Here is a 19,795-nt window from a genome sequence, read left to right on the forward strand (position 1 = left end):
GCGATTCGAATGCCGCGGCGTCGGCTCGGCAAGAATTCATCTTTAGGCGCGAGTGCTTCTGGAACCGTCGAATTAAATCCAAAGAAAAGATTATTCTAGGCTTTTCACGTTAGTTCGGAACGCTCTGACCATCAGAAGAGATAACACATACGGCATAGAAAGAAAGAATGGAACACGCGCTTTCCTTGGCACACAGATAACACAGATAACACCGATCGCCGCAGCTGGGCGGTAAAAGCAAAACACAAATAAACAAGCCCATTGCATGGTTCGCGGCCATGTACATTTAAATCATCCGTAGGTGCATTTACATAGTGAGCGAAAAATCATCGCAGGGGTTCGCTCTTTAATTTGGGTCATTGAGGTTTTGAAGGTCGATTAGACGCACTTTGAGCAAAAGGTGGACGCACTTTTAGCGAAGGCGTTGACGCAATTTCGACGCAGTTTCGGTTTGAGAAAGTTGTCGCGCTTTCCTAAACTTTCTCTGGTAAAAAATGGCGAAGTTCATCTATGCTTTGAGCGATAACACAATCGTACAAATCAGCCGAATATGTAAGTATCGAAACAACATAAAAAACTAACGTGTCCTAAATAATTTCTGAGGCAATTGAAACTGGGGAAGGGAAAACGAAAAAAAAAACCCCGAAAGAGTCTAAAGAATTGTAACTTTGGTATCAAAAGCGTATATTGCCTCAGTAGAGCTGTTATGCAGAACATATTTATGGCAAATACACTTTCATTGGGTACAGTCAGCTAATAGCCTCTTGTATTGTTCGATCCACCAAGGCAGTTTTCTGATTGGATGATAGGAAGTACTATTAAATTATTTAGCTCGTAAGTCATATAACTGATCTCTACTATAGCCGTTGTTTATGACGGTCTGCAGCAATTTTCCAGAGCGGTTATGTTTCAGTTATGTTTGTGTTGAAAAACATGTTACATACTTTTTCCTGACCGTGTCATAGATGTGCTATTTTTTGCAACATGCATCGCAACAAATGCCAAGAAGGTCGCACCCCAAACGTACGTAAAATAAGCATACACCAACCGATACAGCTGGAGTATTCCGCAGTAAAATTTCCCAGTGGCTTGGCACGTACCTACGGCAGCCATTGCTCCCAGCTGTGGACTTGATAATTCACTGCAACGTCCTCTCCAGTACGCACAGAGTACAGCTTGCTCGGCGGTGACTCCACCATCAGCGTAGGAGCAGCCGATCTCGCCTGTCGAGTGACCCACGATGCCGTCGGGAGGAATGCCCATTGCTGTTAGCATGTCGATGAGTGCCACCTGCGAATAACACGGGCAAGGTTTTGCGCTCTGTCATGCCAAATAGGCAACTGTCAAACATGCTGGTCCAAAATAGTTGTCAAACATTCTCCTTCTGTGAAAATAATTAACACGAGCATCATGAGAAAATGTTTAGCTAGTTTGGTTAGCGGCAATTTCAAATAATGCCACCTGCGTGGACGTTCGACGGAACCACACATTTTAGTAACAGAAAGGGATGAAGTATTGTGCCTCGAAAAGCGTACGGAGGACATTTAGGCCTTCTGTATCCAGCACGCAAGTTCAGAGTTTTCGTAGCAATCTGCTTTTTTTACCTTTATACTTACAGGATAGCCTTGAAAACTGATATGAACATAGCCCTGTAGGAACCGAGGTGTGGTGATTTCAAATTACCCGATGATAATCGCGGACACCTATTATGTTACGCAGTGTCTCGGGTGCCGTCCGAGGGCGTGAACACGCCTTGGTGAGAGTGAGAACATATTAAAAACGGTGTAGAGGTGTTTTCGAAGTTTCATGATCAGAAAGGCGGCAGCTCGAATCCTGGGCTTGCCATTTTTTTTTATCTTCTAGTCTGTATTGAGCTTTGGTGGCACAGTTCGGTTCTTAAGGTTTTAAAAGGGTGGTTTCTGTTAGGCTCAGTTAGACAATGTTCTGTTGGGTTACGGAAAGGCAATTTACACCATTGATGGCGTTCCTCGAGAAAAAGTGGACGGCTGTCACTTGGAGTGTGGGCTTAGAGCGATGTCGGAGGGCATTCTCAACCCAGTGATTATCCTATTAAATTCCGAAAATCACCTCGAAATTGTTTCGTGAACGATGTAGGAGCAGCATTGTAATTAAGAAACACTTTTTTATGAACCAACTGCAGCTGCGAAGGCTGACAGTTTTGTATCTCTCACTTAAAAGGAAGGGGGGTACCATGCGAGCCTCACTTCGCGTTTGTCTACCGCAGTTGGTCACCGTGAGTTTTATCTACTACATTTCTACATTTCTCTCAGTAGTTAGCTTAAGAAACGGTAACCTCTACGTAACGTCTATGCAACAAGACTTTCTGCATTCAAGCTAGAGAGCGTGGGAGAAATGAGCCATACGCCCAGGCCGACACGCTGCCGCTGTTTTTTACACAGAAGGTTTTATCAGCCCAATTTTGCATGGGACGTGCGGAAGGTTGAGGAATAACAAAATTCGGGTGGGAACAATATCATCCATGGTTACGTCTTAGGGAAACGATATGTTAACGTTTATCGTCACACCAAGAAGAATACCGCCCAATGTTACTCGAACCTCCGTCTTCTTAATCAGAACCCGAGAGTACTACCACCGCGGTATCGCTAATTAAAGGAAACATTAAAGAAACGGCTGCCGGTGCCATGTAGCGTCGAATATGGGTATGCTCACTGAGAGCTCATGCTTTAAAACGTGTACAGAAAGCGATAATGGCACCTGCCGCGGTGGCTCAGTCGCTAAGGCGTTGCGCTGCTGAGCACGAGGTAGCGGATTCGATTCCCGGCCGCGGCGGCCGCTTTTCTGATGGAGGCGAAAAGCAAAAACGCCCGTGTGTACGAGATTTCGGCGCACGATAAAGATCCCCAGGTGGTCAAAATTAATCCGGAGCCCTCCACTACGGCGCGCCTCATCGCCTGCGTTGCGTCGGCGCGTTAAACCCCACAATCATCAAAGCGATAATGGCACGCTTTTTTTCCTGTGGCTATCAGAATCTCCGATGCGAACTCAAGAAAGTTCTTCATAAAAGATTCACTAAGTTGGACCGGAACCTATTCTTGGCTTCACAGTATTTTAAAGCGTAAAACATTGGCTCTAAGAAGTGCCGCGATCCTTGAGTAAAGGCTGCTTGCATTTACAAAACAAGATTTGTCGTGTTTGGCATACCTGAACAGCAGCGATGCACACGAACGGTGAGACCATTGTCGGGTTTGCGGGCTTATCACTGGTGAGCAGGTCGATCAGGTCGACGTCGAACTGGTTGAGAACTTCGTGAGACTTGCGTATGGAGCGGGCGAAGATGTCGAACTGCATCATGTCCCGGGCCATGCCGTTCCACTGGCAGCCCATGCCGGTAAAGACAAACCACAGAGGTCGTTTTTCGAAAGGTGCGTGCTCGACTGCTTTGACAACCTCCTTGCCAGTGCCATCCACGGGCACTACGGCAAATCCGCGCAGAGGAAACTGGTTCACGCTTGGCTGTCCGACTTTGTTCAAAAGGGCGTACGCTGAGTCCGGGTATGGTCCTTCCTCTTCCAACAGGTCCAATGTGCCCTGCCGGGAGAGTGGCTTTAATATGTCTAATGGTCGGTGGAGTAGAAGAAAGAGTATTTCTATGATTGACACACGCGATACAGTTACTACGGAGTGTCTGAATAGTTGCACGCTACGATTTCACAGACAAATAAAATGCAAAGTGGCGTTCTCTGAAGTCGCTGTTTGTTGCGCTTGGACGTAGCGTGTTGGTCACCAGTTCGTTATTGCGCCGAAAGAGAGTCCGTTAATGTCTTTGCGTTTGCAGTTTTGTCATCTTCCTGTTCTTTGTGTTGCTATGCGCTAGACAGAAGATTCTATAAAAGACCAACTGGCGCAAATTAGGGTAACTTTACTATGGTATCTTTTTGATCACATTTCTTGGTTGTACTTTTTGATTCGGGCACGTACAGGGGTCGAACTGTGAATTCCAAAGGTTTCAACATCATAATAACTGCCTCTGCAAATTTTACGCCTAGCTTCTGTTTGGACAATGTTCGACCATTTAATGATACAGTTATGTGCCAAATTTTAAGTACCACGTAAGCATGACCGACTCTTTGAGATCTAACAATAACTTTGTGCGATTTTTACACAAGATCAAAAAGTTACGCGCCACTTGAAAAAAATGTTTCACACGACAATCTAAGGTAGTTCATTATTCAGTAACTATAGCGAACGTTTTTGCCACTTTCATTTCTTCCAATTTTTACTGTTTTTAACCTCTGAAAAGCGGAACACGGAATGACAGAAATTATATAACACCAAAACATTCATCACTTTCATGGAAAATGATTGAAGAGAAAGAGGTGCCCAGGTCTGACGTAAGGCACGGCACACAATCGACACACCCGCGCAGTGTTTGTAGCTCTTGCTTAAACTGCAGTAAAATGGCGCCACTTCGCGTCAACGGAACAGTTACGGTGCCCGTGCGTGCTGACGCTGCTTTACCACTAGGATGAGAAGGCGAATGTGCTTTTTTATTATTTGAAGCACTCTGTCATCACCGAATAGCAAACCGGTTTTTGGTGAGTTTTAATGATCCCGTGGATTTTGTACAAAAGGTATTTGACGCCACGGGCGCGAAGAAAACTCACCGATAAAGCCTCCTTACTTCTTCCAGCCATGAGAACAAGCCTTGGCAGTTCAGGTCTCTCACGCGGAAGACTATCGACGTGCGGTCCGGGGTTAGCTTCGAGGATGGTGTGGGCATTGGCGCCACCGAAGCCGTACGAACTTACGCCAATCGGACCTGCCGGTAGGGGCGTCGGCTTGTGTACCACCTCAATGCTGCCGTCATGTAGGGCGGGTATGTCAGGCATTGGGTCTGTAAAGTGCAGGTTTGCAGCGATGACGCCAGTCTCCAGGGCGAGGATGGCTTTGGCCAATGCCGGGATTGCTGCACCAGTTCCAACCACGAAGAGATGCCGCGTCATGTTGAAATAGGGTGCGCGAAAAGGAGAGAAAAAACAGTTACGTCAATGATCGTACCATTTAACGCGACTTAGAATCAACTAGAGATAACACCGGCAGTTAAGACCGTGAAATGCACGTGGTCTCTGTTTTCTTTCTCGTTTCCCCTTCCTCTAGTGATCGCTTCTCCACACCGGTGTACCTGCACCCCTTCCCATTTGGGCACTTGGCAAGAAGGGTAAGGAAGCATATGGTGTGCATTTAAAGATTTACAGATAAATGGCTCTGCTTTCTCTGCCGTGTGGCTACACGGTAAAATGGAGGTAGGAAGGCAAGATGGGAGAATATTTGGAGAATTTCGTAGTACGTGCTTCACTTCCGGTCATGTTCAGCGAAGGTGAGGAGATAGTGCGGGGGCAGCCAACCAAAATGCTTACCTCAGCCCCTTTCAGCTAATTCAGTACTAGAGTAGAGAAGTGTGTGTTAAGAGACAACATACAACAACAACATTGTTTTTCGCAGAATAAGGCACTTACGGCTTTCGCATTGAAATTTGTTTCTTTTCGGGGTTCGTTTTTCTTCTGACAATGCGCGTGCAATAAACAAAGAAACAGGGTACCCTAGTTGAAGTGCTAATGAAAAAAGTAGTTCTGGTTAGGTAGCGTGGTATTGTCGAAAGTTTGAAAAGCAAAAATATAACGGGAACGAATTGATCAGCCAAGCGACATCTCTCCCTTAAACGTAAAAATACCTTGCACTAGGCAGCCTTACTTACCGGATGCGCTCTCGGAATGCCCCATGTTGCTTTTTACGGAGCCGATCTTGAGGGGCTTCTTGCGTCCCGGATGACAAAAGAAGGCGCTAATGGAACGAAGCTCCTGGGTGTCGCCAACCTTTGTTCCCGTACCATGAGCCTCGACATAGACAATATCATTTGGGTCCACCTTAGCAGCGATGTACGTTTCGCGCAAGAGCTTTTCTTGCGCTTTGGCCGAAGGGAATGTGACTCCTAAAAGGAGAAATCAGTGCAGAAAGGCTGTTTTGGATGCTGAAAATTGGTACTAGCAAACAGCGGGTTCATCCTTCCAAAGTTTGTGTTATCGGGTGCTCTTCTAAAATTAGCAATTTAGATAATTATAAAAAACATGTGTTAAACTGTCACCTTACAAACAGTCTTCTCTGACCATAATGTGCACGATGGCGTGCCAGATATAACTTCTCGTAGTTGAACGTGGTTAAAACAAGTATGTCGAGTTATAGCTCGACAAATTACAGCTCGACAAACAACAAAATACTGGCAAATTACACTTACGAAAGAGGAGTAGCGGTGGCGAAAAGGAACGCCAAAGCGGCGGCGAGTAAAGCGGCTTCTCCAGAATGAAAACTTGGAATAGGAGGGGGGGTCGACATGTATTGCTTCACAGCAAAAGCCTCAGTTTTGATTGTGTTTCGTCAGAGCGCCACGAAGATATTGCGCCACGTCATAAAATAACAGGGCATCTAGTTTCGTTTTCACGGAGCTCTACGAGATAAACTCAGCAGTCCCGTGGCCGAAGACCGCGGCGTCCCCGCTAGCACGCCTTCCCCAATTTTGAAAGTAAAAAACGCCATCACCCATGCGAATTCGCCTGGAACTGCGGCGAAGAAAAATAGAATCGACAACATCCCGCACGAATGGTTGGAGGAAGCCCTGTTCATGTGGTTCAAGGATCTGAGAGTCAAGAACGTTCCGCTCAGCGGGGAAGCGGTACAACAAAGAGCGCTGTTTTTCGCACGTGTGCTGCATGGGTGCGACGACTTCAGGGCAAGCCCCGGCTGGCTTAATATTTTCAGCGCGGGCTGGAAAATTACCGGCCCGCGAGCGCCGTGGCCACCCCAATCACGATGTCATGGTAGCCGCTGGGATGCGCCTCCCTTTAGACATCAAATTTATGGAATGAACGGCGTGTAAAATGATAGACGGTATTTAACAAAGTTCTCGATGTAACGAAAAAATTCGCGGTTCCCGTTGAATTCGTTAGATGGCATATTTACTGTATGTGGCTACTCAGACACGTTTTTTCTGACTGTGTGTGTGTTTTTAAAAAGTTTACACGGAGGACAACTGAGGAAATATATACACTTTCCCCCACACCATTCGCGAAGTGAGATACTTTTGGAATTTACTTATTTGCACATAACTATATACATTCACATACCATGCTCGTATCACACGAACTTGGTCGTCCCTGCATACACTGAAACCTAAACAAATAGGCGTGTGGGAGAAAAAAGGAGCAGTGAAATATGAATGGATGTAAGCCCACCTTTGGTCTTAGCGCCATCAGCGTTGGCCATGACATAAATCACTTTTGCGTACACACGACGGGCCTCCGATCTCCGTTGCAGAAAAAAGGCACCAGCAGCCTCACTGCGTGCGAACCCATTGCCTGCAAAGAGCATCGACTGAGTCTAACGGCACTTTTGCTTTGGATAAGAAACAGTAGGGGCCATAACTACGAGAAAGCGCATTTAAAGTTAGGTGCAATATTTGCGATCCAAATTTAGTATAGGCACTGTGAATTTATAAACCAAGTTCCCAAATAGGCACCTCTCTGGTGGTTCATTCTCTTTACTAAAACACTTTTGATTTCGCCTGCCTCTAACTATGAGGTCTGAAATTGAATACTGTATCAGCGAATCGACGCAACTTCCACATCCGAGAAAGGCTGTGTGGTACAGGAGTTGGCGGTAAAAAACTGCAAACACAAAAACCACGGCTATAAGTCACGGCTATACGTCACGGCTATGAGAAGGCACATTCCCCATTCGTTGGAAAAGTACTGAAACATCGCACACCATTGTACTGCTGACCCACATACGCAAATCTACAAGCTATAAATGGATGTTTGGGAAGGTCTCTAATGATGTTCCTTTGAGTGAGGGCAGTTTTATGGTTGCGTTTTTCTTCGTTAGGGGTAGAGTCTTTTATGGCCACAGACGAAAGCAGGATCGGAATGGTCATCAAGCTGTGCGTAAGTGGCTGTGCATGGGGGACAGATGCAAAGGTAAGACCTTTGATTAAACCTTTGACAATAATCCCGGTAAAACATGAAACGTTGAATGTACCTGAAAATATGTCTGTACCTTTTTGCCGTTTTATTCTACAATCCGTCCTAATACCAGTACAAAAAGTCGTTCCTACCTAGCCATGTATCCGTATTATCCGCAACTTAAAAAAAAAAAAAAAAAAACACATCGGCACCTTTTGTTTCCAGCAAAAGCCAGGAATTTATCAGTCTTAAGTAAGTAATATTCCTCCAGACAGATTAAGCCTGAAGGCTGTTCTTTTTTTGGTGGTTATACTTGAATTACAAGTCAGGCACCCCATCAAAAATGTCGGATGAAACCAGAACATGCGCTTGGAGTAAACCATGCAGAATAACCTTTCTTAATTCACACCCAAACACCTTTATTTTTATACAGTATTCGTAGCGTTACATGTGAATAGGCGTAAGTCGCGAAAGGCGGAGGCAGCTTCCTTCGTTTGTCTTGTGCGAACCACTTGGCGTGCAGTTTCTCAACACGTGAGCCCATTCAGAGGCTTTCTTCAGAGCCCATTCAGAAGCTGGGGCTTTCTTGACAGATATTATCGTGATAAGCGTTAAAGACTAGTAATTTTGGGGGTACGTAAACGGAAGATTTGCCCATCTGTTTATATGCACCCAAATCCTCTGTGGTCAGCCGGCTTCTGCCAAGAATGAACAAATTGAGAAAGCACCAGCCATATGCTGTCACCTTCTTTTTGTCGAAACTTTCTAACGCCTAACTCCGCTAATAGTTGACGCATTTCCGCGAAAGTCGCGCCGCCGTTTTGCTTTTAAACAAACGCTGACCCTCACATTCTCGTTGCTTAACTGGCCATATATTCCGAACAACAGATGCTCTAATAAACTTAAAAAAATAACGGTTTAAAAAACAATAAGTACGAGATAGGAGCTTTACGAAATTCAAACGAGTAAATTCACTCCTGGAATAACAGCTTGGAGTTATTATCGTTACAAGGTCCAGCTGGGCTCTAGTATAATAGGGAACATATACTTTCATTCACTACCAGGGGTATTTGGCACTAGAGTTTTCTGTTGTTGTATTGAACTTACGTATTATACTTGCATAAAATCAAAAGATTACCGTATCAAACCAAAAGAAACTTTCAGAAATTGGTGAGAAAAAATAATGTTTCATGCAAAAGAAAAGTGCCCAATGCGCACTTGACTTAGTGATTGCCGGAATGTCTGGTATTCACTGGTTTTCTTCTGAGCATCACTGCCACGCATTTGCCTGAGTTTTTCTTATGAATAACGTAATGCGCAAAGTATGTAACGTGAGTACTGCAGGACCGCGGCCGAGTCCCGCTCCCGATTTGCACGTTAAGCAGATCCCCAATTACATCCCGGCCACAGCGGTCGCTTTTCTGGGGGAGACGAAAAGGAAAAACGCCTGCGGATTCAAGATTTCGGCACACGGTAAAGACACCCATGTGGTCCACGTTCTTTCTAAACCCTCCCCTACAGCGCTCCTCATCGCCTGCGTATCGTCGGCGCATTAGACCTCATACTGAATCAATCAGAGTCCCAATTCCTTACGTATAATGATGACGTCAATTACAAAGATATGTAAGCATGTCCGCAGACGGTTCGAAAAAATGGGTAGCTTACACCTATCGCTATAGAATTTGGTGGTTCTACAAAACTGCTCAAACATTGCACGGTTGCAGTCTAGAGGCCTTGAATAACAGGAAAGAGAGGAAACCCAGAGGAATACTCACCACGAGAATCGAAAGATTTGCATTTCCCGTCCTCAGAGAGCATGCGGAGACGATTAAAGTTTAGGGACAGAATGGGATTGAGCAAAAGCGAGCTGCCACCAACGATAGCTGCTTCACAGTGGCCGGCACGAAGAGACAACATCGCTTGGTACATGGCCGTCATTGCGGACGAGCAGGCTGAGTCGACAGTGTAGCTTGGCCCTGAAAAAGAAACCATTTTTGTTTACCGGCAGCCATTGGGCAACGCGACAACGGGGGACGACTGTTTTCTTGCTTGGATCATTGATCAACGCTCTGGAAAATGGTTCCAGAAGCAGAGCTAGTAAATAAATTATTTTTTTCTCCTACTGTTGTGAGAATGCAATAAAAGTGTTCAGTTCTTTTCCTCTTTAGTTTTGATTTTTATAGTTTCTTAGGGACCTCCAGGAATGGTCCGTTCTGCCTCACGAGAAGCATGTGGATATGTCCGCATACGGCGTTGCTAAGGATAGTGCCTTAACAGTACGACCCAGGTAATTTGTTTCGACTTGGAGCCAGAACTTTTAAAGGCCGCTTATTTAATTTAATTTTTATTTTCTTCGTTTGTTTATTTGGTACTCGCAGTACCAATTTGGCATTACAGTGTGAAGCGACACAAGAGAACACAAACTGTAACTGTTGCAAGTGCGGTGCAATAAAAGCAGACAGTACCATGCATACTAAATATAGAAACTACTCAGGATGAGAGAAACTTAGGTTGACAATTGGTTACCAGAAATCAGGCTGCAGAAACTCAGGTTGACAGCAAGAATAACCTTAATAAGCGCTAAAAGATGCGATACTGTTATGTTATTTCAAAAAGGTATTTTCAAAGTGAGCCTAATTGATAGGAATATTTTACTATTTACTTTTGTTGGATAAACACATTGAAATCACAATTTTGAGTCGTCCTTGGTTTCTAAAACATACATTCGACGTAGAATGAGAGAACGAGAGGGCAACCAGAGAACAGATGTGCGTGATTTTCCTCCCGTTTTCTCGCGTTCTACGCGCTGTTTTGCTACGTGTAAGAAACCAGCTAGTCGAACACTGAATTTTAGTTGTGAGGCCATATTGGCTATTACATTAAACTTCCAATGCCGACTTGACTGTGAACGTTGCGCTACAGCTGATGAAGCCCACCCGCCCTGCTTCCACACACAATACCCTCTAGAGTTTTCTTTATCATGTAGTGACACGACATCATTCTTTATCATGTAGTGCTGTGACAAGCCAGAAAAAGGTTGGCGTTCAGACTGAGTTATTCAAAATGAATCTGACCTGCAGTTTGTCTTGTAGCATTATTTGACAACGTTCCGCCTGTGTAATGAAAGTTAATAATAGCTGCATATCTCACAATGCTTCACAATGTCCGTACTACCAATGGGAGCACGTTCTAGCCAGTGCATTGGCATTTTCCTTACCATGGAAGCCAAGCGCATAGGATATGCGGTTTGAGAACATGGCTAGGCAGCACCCGAGCAAGGGAAAGCCGTTCATTTTGTCGATGTTTTCTTGCGATGAGCTTGAGGTTTCCGACAATGATGCCCCGATGAAGACGCCGATGTTGCGCCCACGCAGCGATGCCGGGTCGTAGCCAGCGTCCACAATCGCCTCATACGAAGTCTCCAATAACAGCCGAACTTGAGGGTCCAGTGAGGGCATCTGCTTCTGGTGAACGCCGAAGAACTGAGCGTCGAACTTGGACAGGTCACGCATCTTCCCAATCCGTTTAGGCAAGCCAAGGATACCTGCGAATTGTAGGCACAGGTGTGAAAGCTTTCTCAAGAGTTAACAAATGGTCCAAAGAGTAAAAGAATCATAAGAAATGTGTTCGATAAAGGAGTGCTTGTGTTTCCGTTGAGGCGAAGAGCAAGGAAAGGACGTCTTAGTGCGAGTGGTTATTAGAAGCCACGTTTTTAATGTTGCTTAACGTTTTTAACCTACTTTTCTGCCTCCCCGAAAGCCAAATAATTACAAAATATTCCGCCATCATCATCATCATAATTATACTGCTCAGGTTCACTGCAGGACGATGGCCTTTCCCATTGACCTCCAACTCCTCCTGTACTGCAGCACTCGAGTGCACACTTCGCTCCCGAAGTCCTTAATCGCATCCCTCCATCGTGTTACTGGCCTTCCCCTTCTTCTAGATCAATTCTGGGTGCCCAATCGGTTACCCTAATTTCCCACCGGTTGTCGGTTCTTCTCCCTACTTGGCCAGCCGAAGTTCATTTCGTTTTCTTTGTTTCATCTATGATATCGTGAACTATGATATCGTTAAAATTGAGGACGACTCAGCGAGCATTGGAACGGAAGACGATAGGTGGAACATTAACGTAACGGACAAGAAGAGAGTGGGTCAGGGTTCAAACGCGTGTTAAGGTCATATTAGTGGAAATTAAGAAGAAGAAATGGACGAGGGCAGGGCATGTAATAAGAAGGCAAGATAACCGTTAGTCATTAAGGGTAACAGAGTAAATCCCTAGAGAAAGCAAGCGTGGCAGGGGGGCAGAAAGTTAGATGGGCTGATGAGATCAAGGAAAAGGGTGAACTGAAGGGCTTGTTGGTACATCATATCGTTTGAAAACAGCGCGGAAGACGGGACCAAGTAGTTTGCGGTGAGAAATTGGCGGCAGTTAGCACGGGACCAGGATAATGGGAGCTCAATGGGAGAGGCCTTTGCCCTGCAGTGGGTGTAGATAGGCTGGTGATGATCATGAACTCTAGTTTGTTTTCTGCCCCAGCTAGCTCGTTTCTTGTCCCTGAGGGTTATTCCCAACATTATCCGTACCGAGGCTCGTGGAGAAGACGTAAGTTTGATTTCGAGCTTTTTAGTAAGTGTCAAGTTTGAGCTCCGCACGTCATCACGGGTAGTATGGACTAGTTGTAGATTTTTCTTTTGAGTGAGAGAGGTAACTTACTTTTCATTATTTAGGTGTGCTTACCGAGTGCTCCCCAGCTAGAGGTCGGCGGACTCACTCATGAGTCTACTCACTCAAACTCATTTGGACTCAAACTCACACGTGAGTTTGAGTTTGAGTGAGCATGAGGCTAGTGTTGCATAGTGAGTTTAAGCTTGAGTGAGTTTGAACCCAACTGAGTTTGAGTACGCCTGAGACCGAGTGAGTTCTGAGTTCATTTTGCGTTTTGAGTACATTTTGAGTCTGAGTACAACATCAGTACTGAGTACATTTTGAGTTTGAATACATTTTGAGTTTGAGTACATTTGAGTTTTGAGTACATTTTGAGTTTGAGTACATTTTGCGTTTTGACTACATTTTGAGTTTGAGTACAATATGAGTACTTAGTACATTTTGAGTTGAGTACATTTTGAGTACTGAGCACATTTTGAGTTTGAGTACATTTGAGTTTTAGTAAATTTTGAGTTCTGAGTACATTATGAGTTTGAGTACATTTTGAGTTCTGAGTACATTTTGAGTTTGAGTACACTCTGAGTTTTGAGTACATTTTGAGTTGGAGTACATTTTGAGTACTAAGTACATTTTGAGTTTTGAGTACATTTTGAGTTTGAGAACATTTTGAGTTTGAGTACATTTTGAGGTTGAGTACATTTTGCGTTCTGAGTACATTTGAGTTTTGAGTCCGAGTGAGTTGTGAGTTTTGCACTCACTGCGAGTTTGAGTTTGAGTGAGCGCAGATGTTCTGCTCAGCATTGAGTCTGAGTTTGAGTGAGTGGTGGTTCGGAAAAAAATGTGAGTGAGTTTGAGTGAGCCGCGCCAGCTTTGCCGAGGTACGTCCCCAGCCCAGACCTATTCTGCGCTGGATTTTTATCTCGTGGTTGGGGTCAGACACCATGTGTCCGAGGTAGTTGTATTCTGTTACTTCTGGCAGTCGGTTCCTAAGCTGAAGAAGTCTGCGCTGGATTTCTATCTCGTGGTTGGGGTCAGCAACCATGTGTCCGATGTAGTTGTATTCTGTTACTTCTAGCATTCTGTTTCCTAAGCTGAAGAAGACGTTCTTGGCCTGCTTATTCCTCAATGCTTTAGATTTATTCATTCAAAATATTTGTTGCCCCAAATTTGAGGAATGTACAGCCAGTAATGTATTGGAAGAAAAGCAAAGCAAGGTTAAAAGTTTTGCGTTTTCTTGGGACTTTGGCTTGTACAACACTCAAACTGTACGGAAATTCTACTGCAGTAGGGGTGTTCAAATAAAAATAAAACGATAGGATGGTTCTACACGTACAGAAACATGTACACACAAAGCACATCACGCACACACACATGCTCACATACACAACACATGAATGCACACGTACGCACATATACAAGTTATTTCACGCAACTTGGGCCAAGTATTTTTCTCCCATTTCGAAGAAGTCGTGCATCAGCTACAATACCTTGGCTTTTAACGGGTGGCTCAGCACCAACACCTCTCAACTACAGTGACGCACGCCTTTACCGATGCCTAAAATGCAAAACCTACCACATTACCATTCTACGCAGCATACAACCAATAACCTATTCCTTTCAATGTACATTCAGCCAAACCCCCGACGCCATATGCCACCTAGAGGGCCAGCTAAACCTCATCACTGCCTTCGCTTTGAGCTTTGAAAGTATGACTGGCCAACTGCCTGCACGAATACGCAGGGCAATCGTGTGTCTTGCCCAAAAGCGGGTGCACTGTTTCTATCAAAAATGTTTCGTAAAACCTTATTGAACAATCTGCACACAACAATTTCTTTGTAGGGAAGCAAGGGGGCCTTATTTTGTTACTTTGCATCTCCTTGGCAAGCCTAAATGAATCTTCATTGATCTTTTTAACAACACAAGTGACTGCTTCTTAAAACTTGATGCAATATATATCTGAGGGTATGCGCTGCTGCGTTGATAGGAAACACTGCGCCATTCTTCAGAGTGTTTGCGCCGACTTCGGAGAATGCGCACATATTTCTTGCAGTGTACCCTGCTAATGGCCGTGCAGTAATTGGTTGATTGGAATTTTATTGACTGAAGTGAGTGAGTTGACCAAACGTAATTTAAAATATTGACTAACATACCATTGAGGTAAGCCCTAGTGGGTAGATATTAAAACTTCGCTAGGCTACAACGCGCCCGCAACAATTTATTCTGGTTCACCGTTTTCATTTCATTTCATTTCATTTATTTACTCTCAATGCCGTGAGGCGTTACAGAGAGGAGGGGTACAATATTGAATAACAAGAGAAAAGAAAACATCAGGGTCGTAACAGAAAGTGATTGCTGACTGCGGATTTGAAGTGCGCAGCGTCACTGATGGAGACGATGGAGGCTGGAAGGTGATTCCACTGCAAGCTGGTCATTGGAACAAACGAGTTCAGGTAGATGTTTGTGCGGGAGTATGGCACACCAACTTTTAACGGATGATTAGTGCGTGATGACACGTATGGGGAAACTGAAAAAAGGGATTGCTTTAAGGTCTGATTGGTATAAAATATTTTATGGAAAACACATAGGCGGGATATCATACGCCGGGTTGCAAGATCAGGCAGTTGTACTATTTGTTTCATGTTAGTGACATTGGATGACCGGGAATAATCAGAAAGAATGAAACGAGTGGCCCGATTTTGGATAGCTTCAAGTGTGGAGACAAGATTGGCAGAATGTGGATCCCAGACGGAAGAGGCGTATTCAATCTTCAGCCGTACAAGAGTTTTGTAAAGCTGCAGTTTTAATGAAGTTGGAGCTCGAGAGAAATTTCGTCGGAGGAAGCCGAGCATGCGGTTCGCATTGTTGCTAATATATTCAATGTGCGGCTGCCACGAAAGGTTATCTGAAATCTGAACGCCAAGGTATTTGTAGGTGGTAACCGATGAAAGATGGGAGCCGTTAAGGAAATATGTGTTTAGAGGGGTGTGCTTGATTGCTCGTGTTAACCTCATATATTTGCACTTGTCGACGTTTAGTTTCATTAGCCAGGTGTTGCACCAGGCTGAAATTGTGTTAAGGTCGGTTTGAAGTTTTGAGGGGTCAGAAGGTTCAGATATATTTCTATATATAACACAATCGTAAGCGAAAAGACGTATTGAGGAGGTTATGGCATCAGGGAGATCATTAATATAAATTACGAAGAGAAGAGGCCCCAATACTGATCCCTGAGGGACACCAGATGTAACGGGACAGTGAGGAGATTCGTTATCATTGATAGTTACATATTGAAAGCGATTTTGCAAAAAACATTCAATCCACCTTAAAATGTTAGGGTCAATGCTCAGTTTGCTAAGTTTATAAAGTAGTAGTGGATGGGAGACGCAGTCAAATGCCTTCGCGAAATCAATGAAAATGCAATCGACTACTGACGTAAGATCCAACAAAGAACAGAGATCATTAGTAATCATAATTAGAGATCATTATAATTAGAGATGAGTAATCATAATTACAGATCATCCAACAAAGAACAGAGATCATTAGTTTTACTGCTTGACCATCTTTGTCCTTGACCCTGTTACTGTCTCACGCTCGTACAATTGTCTCGTTCATTCTGGCTGCTGTACTTGTTGGTCCTATTAACGTCTACTTTACCCTCATGCTCTGGTTCCCCCTACTATCTGGGTTACCCTTTTAATGTCCGGTAAACCTTCATACTTTGGCTGAGCCTCATAATATCAAGTTGATACTTCTACTCTTGTTGACATTCATTACCTCTTGTTGAACCTTATAGACAAGTTCACCCTACTGACTAGTGGACCTCCTAGTGTGGCTGACACTCATATACTTGGTTGGCCTTGATATTCTGGCTGAGCCTCCTCGTGTCTGGTTGACACCCCTGCTAAAGTGACAAGTTAAAGAGAAATATTAGAATTACGAAACTTTCTGTTAGAGGTTTTACAGCGGAGAGAATTTGTGAAAGTCAGCTCACCCGAAGTAGCACGAAATATACCCTTAGCTTAAATTTGCTTTGAAATTCGCAGTTACTGCTTAGGGTTTCAGACCTATATAAGCCCTACCGCTATCTGGGACGTTAGACCATTTCAGTGATTCCTCTCCGCATTCAGGCCAGAGTCCCATGCGGGGTCACAGTGGCAGAAAGTTCAGGTAAACCGGTGTGCTTAATTATGTTCTGATGGATTTTTAAGGCGAAAGACATATATTTTAAGAAGGCCTTCGTGATGTGTGCAAAGTTGGTAGTTACGAGGTGGGCAGCACGCCCCACAAAACCGAAACACCAACGCCGCCACAGGGTTTTGAGAAAGGGCGACGAACCCTAGAACGTTCTAAATGCACCTGAGGCTTAGATCTTCATTTCATATTGCTACGGGTGACAACACACGAGGCCCTTGTAGTGGGTGGGGAAGGCCGAGACAATACGAAAAGGAAGAAGAGGCTATAGCAGTTGGACATACCAGGCATAGCAACAGCCATGCGAAGGAAGCGGCTATGGATGTAGATGCGGCCGTGTGACAGCGAGAGCAGCATAAAATTTCAACCAGATAAACAGAAGACAAACAGTTTACCAGGTAAACAGAAGGTCGAAGCTGGCTTTCGCTTAGCATTATTAAAAAGTTCTAAGCATCCCCCTTAATTGTTCTGTGGCTTTCACAAGCACACCACCGGATTCAAGCTTGCAGTATCCAAGTGTGCACCAACACTATCATTACGTTTGGAGAGGATGGCTGCTTTTTGCAGCTGAGCTGTTGTCGGTAGAATTAACCACAAGATTACTTGGGGTCTTACTTCTCCCGTGCCTCGTAACTAGCATGCAGAAAATTAAGAAAATACCATACGGTGCTATTCACTCCTGTTTCCCAGATTCTCCCCAAGATACTGCAGCTCCATACGTTGTAGACCAGCAAGCGGCACGTCGAACAGAGCCTTGCCAGGGCTCTCACAGCCACTAAAATTTCTATCCCCCTCTGATAAGCATTAGTTGCAGTTCGGCACAGCATATGTATAGGGGATCGGGATCCCCGTTGTCCTCGCACATCACTATAAAGAATGTTCAAGAGCTTCACTGCTGGGGAATGTAAAATATTTGAACACTTCTTCGTATGGTGAAAGGCCTTATCTTAGATTTTGTTGAATACTTGGTTTTAGTTTGAGGCTGCATAGTAACAAACAATTTTGTTCAAGAGCCATGTTTCAAGGGCTTTGTAGGGCACTTTATGACTTTGTTACTTCGCTTCTACAGTTTGTGTCCGGTATATATCCCAATATGACAATTATATATCGTATATAGTGGAAATAGCACTCGTTCCAAGCCCTTTTATTACACACATGCTCAATCTATTCGAAATGAAATAAGTTCGCAAAATGTACCGTGGACTGTGTTTGGGGCAAACCCTGATAGTTTCTTGTAATAACAATAAAGACTTATTTCGTACACACTGAATTAATTCATTGATAATGCTGTGTCTTTCGAGAGGCACATAACGTAGATAACTCTTACAAGTTAATGCGTAGACACCTGCGCTTGCTTGACACTGTGAACAAACAATGGCCCGTGTCATGCATTAAACCGCTAGTCATGCAATAAACTGCTTAAACTGCTAGTTTAAGCAGTGCCAATTAGGTAATAAAAGTATTAGAAACTGTGTTAAGTTACACGCACATTGAGCCTGGCTTGATAATCATCTTAATTTTGTTTATGACAGGATTGTTTTGAATCACGCCGGAACAAGGTCGAAATTTCGGGATTGTGGAGCAAACGTTTTGTCTCGCCTATTCCGACTGCCGTGAAAAGACTGACAACTTTTTCTCAGAGCAGAGGTTGTATAAACTTACTATCCTAGTCATCTGTTTGTGTCATTTCGTGTAGATCAATTGCTGCATGCCAAGCCACTTGTTGGCGTAGAATTTTTTGCCTGATTTCTTGCCTGGGTATTATAGCGATTGCAAACTTGGTGCGCAGAATAAAACACAATTTTAAGATTAGCTTCAGGAACAAAGCCAAATAAACCGCTCTTACCTCGAGGCCAGCGTGAATCGTCGTCTGTGATGAGGTCGACACCGGCATAAAGCTTTTCTTGGAACTCACGCAAGTGGTCTGCTTGTGGAAAGTACCCGGAGAAACCAGTAATCACAATGTCATCGTCCGCCATGTTTTCCTGTAGAATAGAGCCCAGCTATCGTGATGAATATTGCACAGCCAAACAGTGTCGAGTCTGCAGAAAGAGCGACCTGAACACTGACCAGAGTACAAAATGAAAAACACGACACACAAGGTTCAAGCTATTTCGTCAGGCCTGAAGCAGGCCTCGTAGTATGTCGAGCTCAATTGGCGCATTGTAGTGAAATCAATTCAGCAGACGACCTGTCTATTTTGAAGAGGAATATTTCTAATAAATGGCGACAAACTGTTTAAACTTAAAGTAGTTGTTAACTCAATAACACATTGGTGAAGAAGTTTTGATATGCCTTTTGTGAATAATAATCTCAACGCGCTTTTTCAAGGACGCACATCCAATTAAACGTTTGTGGTGTTTACCTTTGTCTCGAACACAGCGTAAGAGCAATGGTGTTGCTGCCGAGGTGATTCCTTGATGAACGACAATGGCAGTTTGCTGGTTCTCCGCAAGCCGATCACGAACTAGTGACGTGGAGCACATGAAAGTAGGACATTTGTGCGACCCCGGGAAACGCACAATTTTTGAGCGGTGCACAGACTTGATTTCGCGATAAAGTGCTTTCCGTCCGATACACGTTGGACACTTTGACAGCGGCATATACGGGATGCTGCTGTGACAGAGAAGGACGCGACCTAACACACTGACGCAGCTGTTTTCGACTGGAAGGCAGCGAGGGAGCAGGCTTCTTTTGGACGCAGGCTTAATTAAAGGTCAAACAGCTGCTTGCTTTGCACAGATATGTTAAATTTTGAAAATTCGCTTTGGAATTTCAGGCACGAATAGTGTGCTTAAAAGAGTGCTTCGTTATTCGGATTTTACAACTAGGTCATACCCTAGTATCCTCACCGCCATGCACGCTATGAGTTTGGAGCAGCCTAAATTGTCGTTCTGTGTACACTGCATATTCTTGTGATTGTTTTACGTCTTAAACGGCATAA

The 19,795-nt window shown here is 44.3% G+C and overlaps 1 protein-coding gene across 4 annotated transcripts in view; it reads right to left on the reverse strand.

The window, feature by feature from the left end:
* LOC144138020 (fatty acid synthase-like) overlaps positions 1–19,343 on the reverse strand; it is a 67,091-nt gene extending 47,748 nt beyond the window's left edge. For 3 of the 4 annotated variants that reach the window (XM_077670060.1, XM_077670059.1, XM_077670057.1), the window contains exons 1-9: positions 19,217–19,343; positions 18,698–18,836; positions 11,212–11,538; positions 9,770–9,970; positions 7,269–7,391; positions 5,738–5,971; positions 4,647–4,948; positions 3,184–3,570; positions 1,101–1,290 (exon numbers count right to left, since the gene is read on the reverse strand). In XM_077670060.1, coding sequence (XP_077526186.1) covers positions 1,101–1,290; positions 3,184–3,570; positions 4,647–4,948; positions 5,738–5,971; positions 7,269–7,391; positions 9,770–9,970; positions 11,212–11,538; positions 18,698–18,830 — 1,897 coding nt within the window. In that variant the 5' untranslated portion in view covers positions 18,831–18,836; positions 19,217–19,343. Of the gene's footprint in view, positions 1–1,100; positions 1,291–3,183; positions 3,571–4,646; positions 4,949–5,737; positions 5,972–7,268; positions 7,392–9,769; positions 9,971–11,211; positions 11,539–18,697; positions 18,894–19,216 lie in introns of all 4 variants that reach the window. The other variant, XM_077670058.1, reaches the window with a different exon arrangement.
* Positions 19,344–19,795: the final 452 nt, after the last annotated feature.

The sequence above is a fragment of the Haemaphysalis longicornis genome, unplaced genomic scaffold, assembly GCF_048455015.1.
Source record: "Haemaphysalis longicornis isolate Haplotype H1 unplaced genomic scaffold, Haemaphysalis longicornis Haplotype H1 scaffold_5, whole genome shotgun sequence".
Lineage (NCBI taxonomy): Eukaryota > Metazoa > Arthropoda > Arachnida > Ixodida > Ixodidae > Haemaphysalis > Haemaphysalis longicornis.